Source organism: Oncorhynchus kisutch, linkage group LG6 (assembly GCF_002021735.2).
Source record: "Oncorhynchus kisutch isolate 150728-3 linkage group LG6, Okis_V2, whole genome shotgun sequence".
Taxonomy (NCBI): Eukaryota; Metazoa; Chordata; class Actinopteri; order Salmoniformes; family Salmonidae; genus Oncorhynchus; species Oncorhynchus kisutch.
The window spans coordinates 20,271,277-20,286,542 of record NC_034179.2 but is presented as its reverse complement, the minus strand read 5'-3'; the positions used below and the strand labels follow the sequence as shown (position 1 = coordinate 20,286,542).

General features: G+C 40.5%; 1 protein-coding gene and 1 pseudogene across 2 annotated transcripts; one reads left to right on the top strand and one right to left on the bottom strand.

Annotated features, from left to right (window-relative positions):
* The first annotated feature begins 817 nt into the window (after positions 1-817).
* On the top strand, positions 818-5,440 carry LOC109891728 (NAD kinase 2, mitochondrial-like; annotated as a pseudogene).
* Positions 5,441-8,312: 2,872 nt separating this feature from the next.
* Positions 8,313-12,704, bottom strand: skp2 (S-phase kinase-associated protein 2, E3 ubiquitin protein ligase). Of its 2 annotated transcripts, none has more exons than XM_020485051.2 (10): positions 12,543-12,704; positions 11,681-11,925; positions 11,429-11,540; positions 10,973-11,116; positions 10,723-10,857; positions 10,512-10,610; positions 10,232-10,359; positions 10,079-10,130; positions 9,822-9,929; positions 8,313-9,720 (listed from the first exon to the last, which is right to left on the bottom strand). In XM_020485051.2, the coding sequence occupies exons 1-10, from the start codon at positions 12,554-12,556 to the stop codon at positions 9,519-9,521; spliced, it is 1,239 nt and encodes a 412-aa protein (XP_020340640.1). In that variant the 5' UTR covers positions 12,557-12,704; the 3' UTR covers positions 8,313-9,518. The 2 variants fall into 2 exon arrangements, with proteins under 2 accessions (XP_020340640.1, XP_020340641.2); XM_020485052.2 differs by having other exon boundaries at positions 11,429-11,475; positions 12,543-12,682.
* Positions 12,705-15,266: the final 2,562 nt, after the last annotated feature.

Genomic DNA, 15,266 nt, shown 5'->3' with positions numbered 1-15,266 from the left:
TTTAAACTCATATTGTAGGAAGATAAATGGTAGAATTTGGCGGGGTTTACCGGTAGTCATAATTAATTAATAAATCAAGGTAAAATAAAAAAACAAAATTATGACTTTTTTATTGGCTGTGGTAACTAGTGAAGCCAGGCTCCACCCCTAAAAAGCACGTTGTTGTACGTAATGAAATAAGCGTGCGAGCGCATTCCGCAAGCGTGCGTGCTTCAAAGATGGTGTTGTAGCTTGTAGGTCCTTGCAGCTGGGTGCAGTCCACTAGCTGGGTGAGAGTAGGTGTCGCCGTATCTGGATTCGACGATCGTAGTTCATGAGGGACCCAGGTCAAATAGCTAGGACATCAGATTGGATTAACACCGACATTGGCCAACAACGAATAACTTTTGTTTCATTTATTTAATTTTTCTAATAATTTACAAGAATGACTCCCCGTTCCTTTATAAACTGTCTGTGCCTTGGGCATCGAGCTGTCACTATTTTAAATGGGAGCTCACGTCACATCCAGATGGAGATACAAAGTATTGCATCACAGGCTGAAATTGGTTTTAAACCCGCAAAAGTTGCTGTGGTGACAAAGATGACAAGGCATGAATTCGAGCAGCAAAGATATCGCTTTTCAGAGCTCTCAGAAGAGGACCTAAAACAACTGGTAAGGGAATGGAAAACGATGTGATATAAGTGGTACTTACTCTCAAACTCCCTCATGTGTTAATGTGTTCGTTATTGACAGTAAAACACCCCCATAACAAGTCATCAGCACACACCAGTTTCACTTTCAGTTTAGACATGGAAACCCAGGTGATCCGATAGGTAAATGCTGGTCATAGACAAATATTCACTGAGGATGTCAGATTCCTTTCTCAATGTTGAGTTTTTTATGCTAAAACACAAGGATTCACGGATATTGTTGTGGTGTACTGTCTACAAAAGGTAATGAAGATGTGTAAAGTGGCCACATGACCTTTGTGTGTCTCTCTGTGTTCCCTCTAGGAAAGAGGGGATTGAGGTGTGTGTGGAGAAGAGAGGAGAATATGATGAAGAAACAGTGCAATGAGCAGACGCCATTATCTCGGCAGGGGGCAAGTGTTCCCGTTTTAAGAGTTTGAGAATAATAGGTGATCCTTTATGTGGCCGACGTGAAATGGCTAGCTAGTTATCGGTGGTGCGCGCTAATAGTGTTTCAGTTGGTGACGTCACTCGCTCTGAGACCTAGAAGTAGTTGTTCCCCTTGCTCTGCAAGGGCCGTGGCTTTTGTGGAGCGATGGGTAACGATGCTTCGAGGGTGACTATTGACGTGTGCAGAGCGTCCCTGGTTCGCGCCCAGGGCGAGGGGACTGACGTAAAGTCTATACTGTTATATTTACATGGTCATGTTCCCGCTGAGGGGTAAAAAAAACAATTCAAAATAAATTGCGTTCATACAATGCTCAGAGAAGGGTCAACTCAATCCATGAATAGGCCAATTTCACCCTGAGACCTTGTTGACCTCCCGTTCCTTCTGTTAGGGGATGGGACCATACCTCTACTTGTTGCCAGTAAGGTTTTCAATAAAGACCAATCGGTTCTTGGGGTTAATACAGACCCTGAAAGGTAATAACTCACAACAAAATTGGTTAGTGAATATGAAGTGGTGATATGGGTTTGGGCAGGTGGTAAGTTTACTTGCCTGGTAAGGTTCTTAGCTAGTTTAGAAGAGACAGGTTGGGGAATTCATTGTTGTGAATTTCAGCATTTTGTTATAGAATGAGAGGAGATAAATAAGTATCTAGTTTGATGAAAAAAGTGCTCATATTACAAGTGTCTTTTTTTTGTTTTTGTTTTTTGCATGAAGGTCAGAGGGACATCTGTGCCTTCCTGTGTGTTACACACATGCCTTCCCTGAGGCACTACAGAAACTCCATCGTGGTCAGTTCAGGTGGGATTTTCCCTTTCACTTCCCTGACCAGAATACTGCTGTTAGGAAGGCTATGTTTATGTTAGAGGTCGACCGAATATGATTTTTATTTTTTATAAATAAATAAATAAAATAATAATTTAAAAATAATAATAAATGTATTTGTAATAATGACAATTACAACAATACTGAATTAACACTTATTTTAACTTAACATAATACATCAATAAAATCAATTTAGCCTCAAATAAAATGAAACATGTTCAATTTGGTTTAAATAATGCAAAAACAAAGTGTTGGAGAAGAAAGGAAACGTGCAATATGTGCCATGTAAGAAAGCTAACGTTTAAGTTCCTTGCTCAGAACATGAGAATATATGAAAGCTTGTGGTTCCTTTTAACATGAGTCTACAATATTCCCAGGTAAGAAGTTTTAGGTTGTAGTTATAGGAATTATAGGACAATTTCTCTCTATACGATTTGTATTTCATATACCTTTGACTATTGGATGTTTTTATAGGCACTTTAGTATAACAGTATAGCTTCCGTCCCTCACCTCGCCCCTACCTGGGCTCGAACCAGGAACACATCGACAACAGCCACCCTCAAAGCAGTGTTACCCATCGCTCCACAAAAGCTGCGGCCCTTGCAGAGCAAGGGGAACAACTACTTCAAGGTCTCAGAGCGAGTGACGTTTGAAACGCTATTAGCCCGCACCCCGCTAACTACCTAGCCATTTCACATCAGTTACACCAGCTTGATGCCTAGCGACGAGCTGCTTGCAAAACTCACGAAAGTGCTGTTTAAATGAATGCTTACGAGCCTGCTGGTGCCTACCATCGCTCAGTCAGACTGCTCTATCAAATCATAGACTTAGTTATTATAACATAATAACACACAAATGCGAGCCTTAGGTCATTAATATGGTCGAATCCGGAGATTAACATCTCGAAAACAAGACGTTTATTCTTTCAGTGAAATACAGAACCGTTACGTATTTTATCTAACGGGTGGCATCCATAAATCAAAATATTCCTGTTACATTGCACAACCTTCAATGTTATGGCATAATTACGTAAAATTCTGGCAAATTAGGCAGCCCAACTGTTGCGTACACACTGACTCTGCGTGCAATGAACGCAAGAGAAGTGACACAATTTCACCTGGTTAATATAACCTGCTAACCTGGATTTCTTTTAGCAAAATATGCAGGTTTAAAAATATATACTTCTGTGTATTGCTTTTAAGAAAGGCATTGATGTTTATGGTTAGGTACAGTCATGCAACAATTGTGCTTTTTTCGCAAATGCGCTTTTGTTAAATCATCCCCCCCGTTTGACGAAGTTGGCTGTCTTTGTTAGGAAGAAATAGTCTTCACAGAGTTCGCAACGAGCCAGGTTAGCAGGCAATATTAACTAAATATGCAGGTTTAAAAATATATACATGTGTATTGATTTTAAGAAAGGCATAGATGTTTATGGTTAGGTACTACTTAACTCCTTTGATTAATTTACTTCCCTATCCACTCCTCCCCCATTCTCTCTCCTCTCCACCCCCCCTCTCCTGTCTACTTCATGCAGGTGGCAGTGGCGGCAGAGGATCCGTCTACACCTTGAGGGCACCGGGATTAACCCCATCCCAGTAGACCTACATGAACAGCAGCTCAGCCTGGAGCAACACAGCCAGGCACACCGCATCACCCTCATGGAGGCCTAGCGCAGTACCGCCCCTCTGCCTCCTATATGTACCTGTATCAGTCTCTGTCTGGGCCCTTGAGACAAATCTAACACTTATTGAATGAAAAACCTGTCTTCTTGACTTACAGCTGTGTGTGTGTGTTCAGTCTGTCGTCATTCATTGACAATTATTTTCATGTAATTTGTCAAAAAGCCCTTCTCTAACTGTCACTTAATCTGTTTCTTTGATACAGGTGAGGTTTACCGCTTATCCAAGCCCTACTCCCTGTCAGAGGACTGAATGAGATCATCATTGGGGAATCTCTCTCCTCAAGGTACCCTTGTCGTTCAACCAAGCCATAGCATCATGACCCCCCCCCCCCCCCTCCCTAAAAATGAATGCCTGTTTTTCTGTTCATCAACCCTACCCCTGTACTACTATCACGCCCACCCATCTCGCTATACAATCATTGGTGGATTTCTGTCTGTGACTCTTAGGGTGAATTGTAAATCCTTGAATCCCCATCTCACCCTCTTGCTCAATAGGGCTTCCTACTATGAGATCTCTGTGGACGACGGACCGTGGGAGAAGCAAAAGAGCTCTGGCCTCAGCATCTGCACAGGGACCAGATCTAAAGCCTGGTAGACATTTTACATGTACATTTTAGTCATTTAGTAGACCCTCTTATCCAGAGCAACTTAGTTAATGCATTCATCTTAAGATAGCTACAGGTGTGGGACACAACCACATCACAGTCATCCTAAGTACTTTTCCCCCCCTCAATTATATAGTTAAAGACAAGTGCAAGTGTTAGTTCCCTCTTTTTTTTTTATACGTAGCGCCAACACAGACCTCTATTTCTTTGCTGATACTGGAAGAGCCCTATCAATTCTGCATCTCATTCATGGAAGTTCTAAAATCTCTATCAATAAAAACTGTGATTGACAGCACAGCCTTTAGTGGTCCTCCAGGGCTTGAATGTTAGCTTCATGGAATGTGAGCTTAATGAGAATCATTATTGTTTGTGTCCTCATCTACAGGTCATACAATACTAACAATCTGGTTGAACAGGCTGTGGAAGATGTCCTAAGGATAGGTATGTGGACTCCAACCTTTCCTCATGAACAGCAATGATTATTTTGTTGTTAAATCTGTCAATGTCTCAATTTCCAGCTGTAATTCCAATCAATGATTTTGGAGAACCTGTATAGTACACTGATAATTCAATCACTGTCCTGCCCTTATCTTTTTCTCCCCAGGAAAGGCACAAAATGGGTCTTGATATTCAACAGAGAAAGGTGAGTTCCAAAATATGTACAGCTGAATGTGTTGTATGAATGGATGGATGCTTAAGGAAAATTTGTATACATGAATCTCATTGTCTTTTGTCAGTGACTGATGAATACAACGAGTCTCTGGTGTTTGGTCCAGAGGAAGGCAAAATGTTCTTCAGCATCAGAGCCCATCGTCAACAGAGTATTCTCCAGCAGTCGCCAAAGAGGTTTTGCCAACAGGTCAGTTTATCTACAGTACCCATTCATTTTGTCTTGCAGTGGGGTTTGATGTACAAGATCACACTTTAAAGTATTTTTGCTTTTGCTCTTCAGGGTGTGTGCGCGCTCAAGGTGCTGGGACTCGTGCATGGTGGGACTTATTGAGTTCAACGATGGTGCCATAGCAACCATCACCATTAACGAGGAGGACCAGCTCCTGACTGTGCTCCTTGAAAACTGACTGACCGGCCAACCATCCTTAAAGTTCACACAAGACCCTCAGCAGCATTGATCTATAAAGGGAGTTGGAACTAGTCTCTTATTAGGACCTGTGACCTTCTAAATAAACTTGTCACATCTGCCATGTTCTACCATTTGAGTTTGCTTAAGCATGATTTAATTGGTTACATGAGATGAAAGTAATTCTGTGAGTCGTTTGACCTTACCTCAGACATTTACCGTTGCTAAACGCTACCCCATCAATCCTCTCCACTCATTGGGATATTAGGCCAAACTGAAGGACAGAGCGGAACCCACAACGGTGGTTGACTTACAGGACTTTTTTCCCCTGCCCAGAGATTTTTCCATGTTAAATGCTTACTTTTACAACCGAGGATGAGGTACATTTCATAGTTTCTGAAACACATGACTGAAGAGGATTTTAAGCATAGTTTGCAATTATATTAGTCGGTTAAGTACCAATTCCTATTGGAAAGAATGTTGATAGTGAGTTGACTGCACAAAAGCTTATAGTTTGTATTGGTGGAATAATTGCCATTAGAGTTCGGCATTTCTGGATGCTGATTACATTGCAATTCACGTGGAAACTGCGTGGCAGGCTGACCACCTTTTACACGAGTGCAGCAAGGAGTAAAGGTAAGTTTCTAGTTAGCATTAAACTTACATTAAACAATCTTAACATAATCACGAGTTAACTACACATGGTTGATGATATTACTAGGTTAACTAGCTTGTCCTGCGTTGCATATAATCAATGCGGTGGCTGTTAATTTATCGAATCACATCCTACTTCAACCTCGCCAAACGGGTCAATTAACAAAATCGCATTTCCGGAAGGAAAAAAAAACTGCACATGTAACGTAAACTCACCCAATTCCGTAAAAATGTGCGCAACCACAACATTCAAACGAGGCTACAAAGAAAACTAATGGGACTGTGTTGACGTCAAAATTGGGTGTGTGAACTAGGTTTCTATTCAAGCGTTGATCGACATGGTAATGGCTCTATGGTATTGGAGAAAAGTTTTAAAAAACTGACCCTCCGTGACATCGTGACGTGTTATGTCGTAACGTACAGCACTCATAAAGCAACAATTTCGGTCTTACAATCTCTCTCTCCACCAGGTGTAGCACTTCTATCATCCTTTAAAAACAAGAAATGGACAGTGAAGAGGGTAAGGGGGATACCCAGTAATTTTTTTGCGTCATTGCATGCGATCATCATTTTCAAAGCCGCTCTTTACTTCTAAGATCACTTTAGCACCGCCCTAAAAACCCGATTCAAATTCGACACAAACCTTCAAAATAGGTATGTAATGACACATTATATAAACTCTTTGTAGTGTTTTATTTACATTTTAGAGGCGATAAGGTGGACAGATCGAGTGAAAAAAAAAGCAATTTTCCCACACATCTGTCCTCACTATTACGCATTAGTTTCGCTTCCCCACCCGCCATATTTAAAAACACCCGACGGGGCTCATTGCCTGCTTGAATTATGCAGAAACGGGCAGCGTTTAGGTCATGAAATTGATTATTTTAGAAAGGGGAGAAATTGTGCTTTACAATGGTATTGACATTACAGTTGATCTGGAAGTATTACGTTTTTGGGGCGCTAAAATAAGGGAAGTTGTACGGACCAAGGCGATGTATGAGTCTACGTTATCTAACCATAAACATCAATGGCTTTCTTAAAATCAATACACAAAGTATATATTTTTTAAACCTGCATATTTAGTTAAAATTCAAGCTAGCAGGCAATATTAACTAGGGACATTGTGTCACTTCTCTTGCGTTCAGTGCAAGCAGAGTCGGGGAAAATGCATCAGTTTGGGCCGCCTGGCTCGTTGCAAACTAATTTGCCAGAATTATGACATATTGAACGTTGTGCAAACAGCAATATTTAGACTTAGGGTTGCCACCCATTTGTTAAAATACAGAACAGTTCAGTGTTTCACTGAAAGAATAAACGTTTTGTTTTCAAAATAGTTTCCGGATTTGACCATATTAATGACCCAAGGCTCATATCTATGTTGTTATTAAGTCTGATTTGATAGATAAGCCTGACTGAGCGATGGTGGGCAACAGCACGCTCGTAAGCACTTTACTGTGTTTTGCCAGCAGCTCTTAGCATTGCTTGAAGCACAGCGCTGTTTATGACTTCAAGCTTATCAACTCCCGAGATTAGGCTGGTAATAAAGTGCCTATAAGAACATCTAATAGTCAAAGGTATATGAAATAGTCGACCGTCATAATTCCTATAATAACCACAACTTCTTACCTGGGAATATTGAACCACCAGCTTTCATGTTCTGAGCAAGGAACTTAAACATTAGCTTTTTTACATGGCACATATTGCACTTTTACTTTCAACACTGTTTTTGCATTATTTAGGAGACTAAATAGATTAGTGTTCATTCATTCAGTATTGTTGTAATTGTCATTACAAATACAGCCTATTAATTTGTATCAGCTTTTTTTGATCCAATAATCAGTATCGGTGTTGAAAAATCATAATCAGTCGACCTAATTACAGTACATTCAATTTAGCTGATTTCAACAACAAATTGCATTATTGAGCAGCTTGGCTTTAACCAGACTAGAGGACAATATGAAACTGAAGGCATTGTATTGCACCGAAAAGGCCAGGACCTCATCAAAACAGAATGTGCCTGGACCAATCTGCACTTTAGGAAACAGAGTTAAATATAGTTGGTTCCAGCCTTCACCATGGGGTCTTTTGGAAAACATCCTGGAGTTAACAGGAATGGTTATTTATAATTCAGTGTAATACGATTAATATGCCAAAGGGGGTAATGTAACTAAATCCCTATTGTGTTGTGAATTCTTCCATGTTTATATGGACTACTTTGTGGTTCCATTTCTACAGCTGAAGTGACATAACTGATGTGTATGCTCCTTATGGTGCCAGGTCCTGAAACTACAACACAGGAGGCATGTCTGATTATTAAATGGTGTGAAAACAAAGTTGGCAAATCAACTCATCACAACTTTAAATAAAACATTTATTTACATAAAATTGGCAAGTTTCACATTTTAGTATTTAACAGTAAATCTTATTTTTTAAACTCATGAATAGAAAAATAAGAGTTTCTCAAACAAATGTGAGCATGAACAGGAAACATACCAAACATGGCACCGATACACAGCTACTGCCCCCTTGTGGCAAATGCTACCATTTACTACATAGGTGTAGTGCACATTCTCATATCGTACCTAATTTAGGGACGAGATTAAAATGTTAATTTCCACAAAAATGCCAACGACTCTAGCATATTTTATGTTAGAGCCACCTCAGCTTTCATTCAGTCAAAACGGACGTAGAGCTGGATTTAAAATATAATAAAAACAGCGTGGCTTCATTGATTTCTTATTGTCTCCAACTTTAAAATACAAAACAAAATATATCAAGTAAATGACATTGTTAATTTGAATTTGTATTTTATAAAACACTGCATCATGGAGGAAAAGATGTCTAACAGACCAATCTTCCTAGCATGTCTTTCTGGCAAACCCGCCTTACAGTTGATAGACCTGAACTGAAATTAACTTTACTATATCCAGCTAATGAAGTGTTACAGAACAAACAAACATTATCAAGATTTTTTTTGTTTGGCTAGCTTTACTACATACCTTTTTTCCAACAGATCTGTCTTTGGAATGTTTGAAAGTCAAGATATTGGACAGATCATTCGATCCTGATAACATATCCTATAAATCAGAATGTATTATTATAGCAAGTAAAAAATAAAAGGCATTTCCCTTACGACTACACGCCCAGTCTTCAACATTATCAGGGTTAAATTGTCTAAAACAGGTACCCCTTTAAAATCTTAAAAATTCAGTTGCATGTTATTCAAGTAAGATTACTGTGGAGAAATGCAATCTACCAACATTTAGAATTCCCACTACTGTGCATATGAAGGCCATGTCCCATTACTGACCTTAGAGTAACTTTGAACCAATGCCCACCATTATAAAAACAAAGTGTTGCCAAAAACAACAAAACAGAAATCTCCATCAGCAGTGAGAACAATTGGGGTCAGTGTACCACAAATTGTGTACGGCTCAAATTAATGTGCATACACACAATGGCAGACAAAAACATAGCTTACATTCCCTGTATAGAATGACCGCATCAGACAGAAATAAGTTATGACAGGTTAGTGACAGCGTTAGGAAGGCGTTGTGACTAGGACCTGAACACCAGTCGACAGGTCATACCCCACATGGCGCGGTCCCGCCGGGTGGCCTCGGTGGGACGGGCCACACCCGAGAATGGCCGGGTGTTGATTTGGAGACGGGGCAAACTTTTACTCAGGATTGGCAGGTAAGTGTCCTGGACCAGCCCATACACCTCTAACGTCTGCAGCTCTGGAAACTTCTCAAAGTCACTGTAATAAACAGGTTTAGTTAGTACTGCACAAATTATAAAGAGGAACATTTGCAGCTAAGAAGGGTTCCTGTTATCACATTAAAAAAATAAGTGACTTACGCTAAGGCAGCAGGGTGGATCTGGTAGCAACGGCTCAACGCTAAGTGTCTAAGAGACTGCAGCTGCTGCAGGATGGGGAAACTTGAGGTCGTCATCAGAACACTGTCACTGTAACACAAATACAGTCAGTTATCATAATGAGATTATGGGATAGAACACAGTAGTTGCACAGTATCCATGTCAAATCACATCAGTCAAAGCAATCATCTGGATCCACAGTTCAGCCCAGGTCATGACATGCATTAGGAATTCCTCACCTTAAATCCAGATTTACAAGGTGAGGACATCTCTCCACCAAGTCTTTCAGATCTGAAAAGAGGCCATTGGTAAGTTTAACATCAATAGATATATGTAAACATTCAATACAAATATGGGCAGAGGGAAATGTGCAATGCCTCAGGCTTCCTCACCTTCCATAGTAAGGTTCTGTCTGTAGCCACTAAGGTTGAGCTGAGTGATATTGGAGGGGATGTTACTGACAACAGCCTTCACATGATCAGTACTGAAGTCACACCATGACAAGTTCAGCTCTTCAAGCCTTGGTGTAGGAATGGAAAAGGGACATTTCTACATTAGTTTACAATGCACAGATGGTTTAAACAGTGAGTTAAATACAATGATTATGCTGTCATTCAGAAATAGACATAGGACTCCAAAACAGAAATATAATTTGACAGACCCCAAGCTTACCGTGAGCAGGATTTGAGCATCTCACCAAGCGAGTCGGGTGAGAAGCCAGAGCAGCCACACAGGTTGAGCCGTACCAGCTCAGTATTCTGGGATAGGGACCTGTAGAGTAACCATGTTAAGAATCGTGCCGAATGTTGTCTAAAATGGCTGGTAATATTTACACTACATCATTTGACAGATCATTGCAACAGGGCATGTCTTCTTTACTCACTGAATGATCCAGTCCGAGAGCTCCAGTCCCTCCAAGCTTAGATTCTCTAGTCGCCTGCAGCGGGAGATGATGTCATCTAGAAACAGGGTTGAGACAGTGCAGCTGGAGAGATCCATGTGCTGGACACGCAGGTGTCTAAAAAAAGGGGGGGACATACAGCACCACAACCTAAGTTGTCTGGGTTCATCTTCAACAGTTGGAAAATAAAGCTCTGTATCCCCATAATAGGCATGTATGTATGAGGACTCACTGTGTGTGGGTGAAATGTGGTTCTCCAATGCAGGTACAGGGGCAGCGCAGTCCTAGTACTCCAGCCATAAGCACCTGCCCAAGAGCTTGATCCAGCTGGGGGTTCCCTACAAGATCCACACTATGCCACAGAGACTCGTCAAACCTGACAGGCACAAAGGCATGCATTGACTTAATGACAGGTTTTGTTGACCCATTTGACTGTGTTAGGAGATATCTGAGTGCGATATCTAATATGCAGAAATACTGCAATGTAGTAATACATTTGAGTCATTTATCAGATGCTCTTATCCAGAGCAACTTATAGTAGTGAGCGCATACATATTTTATACTTTTTCATACTGGTCCACCATAGGAATCGAACCCACAATCCTGGCATTGCAAGCACCATGTTCTACCAACTGAGCCCCACGGGACTAAGTACTTTACAAGCATGATTGAATTGTCGCAGACTTACGCCAAGCGATGCCAACGCTTGCAGACCCGGGACATCCGGAGGAGGTCCTGCAGGGGAAGGCAGGAAAGGATTCCCAACAGTAACTCATCTGGTAGTGTGTCCCAGGACAAGCCTATCATAAAAACATCATCAATAACTAAAAAAAAGTGTGACTTCTCTGAAACATAATTCCAGATATATTTCTACAAGTAGTAAGCAAGTGTACTTCTGAGCTTATTGTATTCCTTCCAACACATGTATATCTATACACACCTGAGAACTCCCTCCTTTTCCTTGGTCGCCTGGCAAGCACAAACTGGTTCTCCTCATTCTCTTTTCCCTTGCAGACCACCCGCTGCTTGTGAGGTGGTGACCACTGGTGAATGAGCTCGTGAGGGGTGTTCTCGGTGTCCAGACAGTCTCCGATGCGTTCTCTTTTTTTCCGTTTGCTCTTCTGGGATATGGACAGCATTGATCCCTCCAAATACTCATTCAGGCAGGGCAACTCCTGCAGAGGCCTAATACAAAAAAGGGGGACAGTCCTTGTGTGTGTGTACGCATGTTGTATTACACGGGATGTAACAACTGATGTAGTTAAAACAAAACCTATTTTAATTCCCATCCTTACATGAAGTAAGAATTAGCAAGCCAAATTAGGTAACGTTAGCTAGCTACAATGGATGGCCCGCCATAATGTTTGCAGGCGTTCCATTTGAGTAATCCCCAAAAAAGATCGCGCCATATCACACCAACAAAGAAGCGTTTAAATAGATAGGTATGTATGCAATACAAATAATACATTAGCTAGCGTTCCTACTACCTAGCAATAAAAAAGTGTTTTCTGTATAAATTATCGAATGCTGACGTGCTAGCCACCTCCTTGTGCTGGGCGCGCGCGGTTTCGAGTGATCTGTCTGCCAATGCATTTGTGGTATTATTTGCTCGAACAGTACTCGTGTTCTCATCATCGTAATTAAAAATCAAGAATTACTATTTTAATTTGAGGCTTGCATAGCACGACGAATCGACCAAATATGACTAGTAATAATGTTGGGTAAATTTTAGAATGCTTCCACCCACACCATGCAATCAATAGCTTAAACATCTAAACATGGTTGTGAATTTTAAAACATACCCTTCGTGTGACATCTTCCCAGGTATTTGCTGAAATAGGAAACCTAAAAATCAGTGTTAGAAAATAGAAAATAAGTAACCAGACAACTTTACTCCTCTGAACCGAAACCAGACTGTTTAAACCTCACGCGTGATTGCCCGCCCTCAGCTCTGCAGCGTGCTGTGATTGGCTGAAAATCTTCGTGCAAGAGGAAGTGACGCAAACGGCCTCTTGAACAAATCTTATTTTTAATGTTTGAAGATTCGATTAACTGTCCCGGGTTGCCCCGATGGTAGGAGTTTATTTCGGGTGAAAATGATTGAATTCGTTTTGGAACACTGGGCTGCCTCCCAGGCGTAAACCAGGTGCCCCGCTCTGGCCGATGCCAAAATCGTCTCAAACCAAAAGTGACGTACTTTAAGCACATGAGTAATGAGTAGGATTCTGTGTTTTCAAATGCAAATGTGATTGCTTTTGATACAATTACTTTACCTGCCTTTCCACTGAAAACGAATTTGAAAAGTCGAACATATAATTGTACTGAAAAGATATGTATGTTTCTGAACGATGCACCATTATTGCCTTGTTGATAACGTTATCGAGAGGCGCAGATTACGGTTCGATTTGAGAAGATCACTCCTCTCATCACCGCTTTGCCGTACACGTCACAGCCCATACACCGGTCCACCGGCGTTTAATTTTAATTGAACAACTCAATTTTTTTATGAGACTGCTAAGGAACAAGAGCTCACAGGGTTCATATCATAAAGTTAGATAGAGGACTCTGGTACCGCATGGACAGCGCCATTGATGACTTGCACCATTTTGAAGTAGCATAAGTATTTTTGGAAGTAGTCCCATAGGGTGGGACTTCCTTTGGGTTAAGGAAGGATCACATAATTACCCCCAGGTCACCAGGAGGGAGCTAACGTTCCATAACTGCAGGTGGTAATAAATCGCCAACCACGGCTTTATACCTGTTAAAACAACATTCTCCAGACACTTTTATTGGTTAAAGAGTCTAGCAACAAATTCAGCTAGTTTTCCTGCCTTTGGGGAGTTTTGACACGGGGTTTCTATCTATGATTTGTATAGCATTTAATTCTGCAGCAAACGAAAGTAGTAAATACTTTCTTAACACTTTTTTTCTTAAAACTGCATTGTTGGTTAATGGTTAATGGCTTGTTAGCATTTCCTGTTGTGTTTAGTTCAAATAAATCACCCCAGCCAGTGGTACCAGTTGAGCGTTATTTATTATCTGTGATTAAATAGGAAACAGCACGTTAGATGTGCTTGGCTTAATGATGTTGATGATAAAATCCCTTGTGTCACATTTTCATACTGGGGAGACCAAACGTTCGCGATCTCCCCCTATCTGCAGGCGGGGCCAATAACACGCCTTATTGTAATCGGAATTGAACCAACCAATAAGAGAGCTTGAACATTAAATATACATTTATTTAGAGGCAAGTGGAAACATTTCCAACCCTGGTCTACACCTGTTGTATTAGGCGCACGTGACAAATAAAACATGATTAGATTAGCTTTTGATTTGAGAAGCTGTTTTAGCAAAATAAGTCACTCATAGCAATGCGCACACACAGCCAGAGAAGCATAAGGGAAGGGGCTGTGCGGCGGGAGAGGGGGACGAACACGCTATGTCAGGTACGGTAGCTGTGCGGCAGCAAGGAAAATTGGTGCGGTGACATCATCCCAGCAACGGCAAATTGTAATCTAGCGACAAATCAATAAGACAATATCAATTCTCATCAGTGATGTAGTGGTAAAACAATTGGTCGCTAAACTCTGATCGCCGGTCGCGGTGAAACGCTTCATATTCTTTCAATATATTTTCCCTCAAAGGTGGGTAGACTGTTAGGCGAAATACACCACTGATTCTCACTGAAAATCTGGTTGGCAACACTAGTGGCAGAATGCACATTTTTAGCGAAGATACTGTTAACTAACCCAAGATATCTCATTGGCATCGTTTCCAATGGGAGCAAATTAAGTATAGTGGGCAGAACAAGCAACGACGTTTTATCACAGCGGACAATTTTAGGACTCATTATTGTAGTCCGTATAAAAATGTGGGATGGAACTCTCTGTCTGTAAAAAGAGAGCTGCATTCTCTTTTATTTATTTACAAAGCAATCTTAGCATTCAAACACCCTTCATATGTAACTTAATTAATAAAGTTAAGAATCATAAATAAAATAAAATTGTATTTGTCACATGTGCCGAATGAAATGTTTACTTACAAGTCTTTAACCAACAATACAGTTTTAAGACAATACATAAAAAGGAAAGAGATCAAAAATAATAATAATAATTAAAGAGCCATATAAGATACCAAAAACGTTCTCAGGAATGTATAACACCAGAGATCCCTTCAGTCTCCACAGATTTGGGAAAATCAGTGGGGGGATTTTTTGGCCCCTAATTTGTAGAACAATCTGCAGAGTTCATGATTGATTATGGACCTCTTTGTAGTTGAATGTGAATGTTTTTATTAAATATGTTTATTTTGTTATTGTGTGCTGAATTATATTGTTTTCTACATATTAGTGTATGTTTTATTATTCTGTTTTTATTGTAATGTATAGAGGGCTCTCTTGTAAAATAGATTTTTAATCTCAATGGCACTCCCTGTTTAAATAAAGGTTAAATAAAATAAATACAAATAAATAAATGAGGTGGGCAGTCAACCAAAAGCTAGTGAGATCCTATTGGTGCATTTTAGCA

Excerpts from the sequence above, each read along its gene's own strand:
- skp2 (XM_020485051.2), bottom strand. Across the intron at positions 10,360-10,511 it reads ATGCTCAAATCCTGCTCACG|GCTTGAAGAGCTGAACTTGT; the intron begins GTAAGCTTGGGG and ends TCCTACACCAAG. Across the intron at positions 10,131-10,231 it reads ACAGAACCTTACTATGGAAG|ATCTGAAAGACTTGGTGGAG; the intron begins GTGAGGAAGCCT and ends GCCTCTTTTCAG.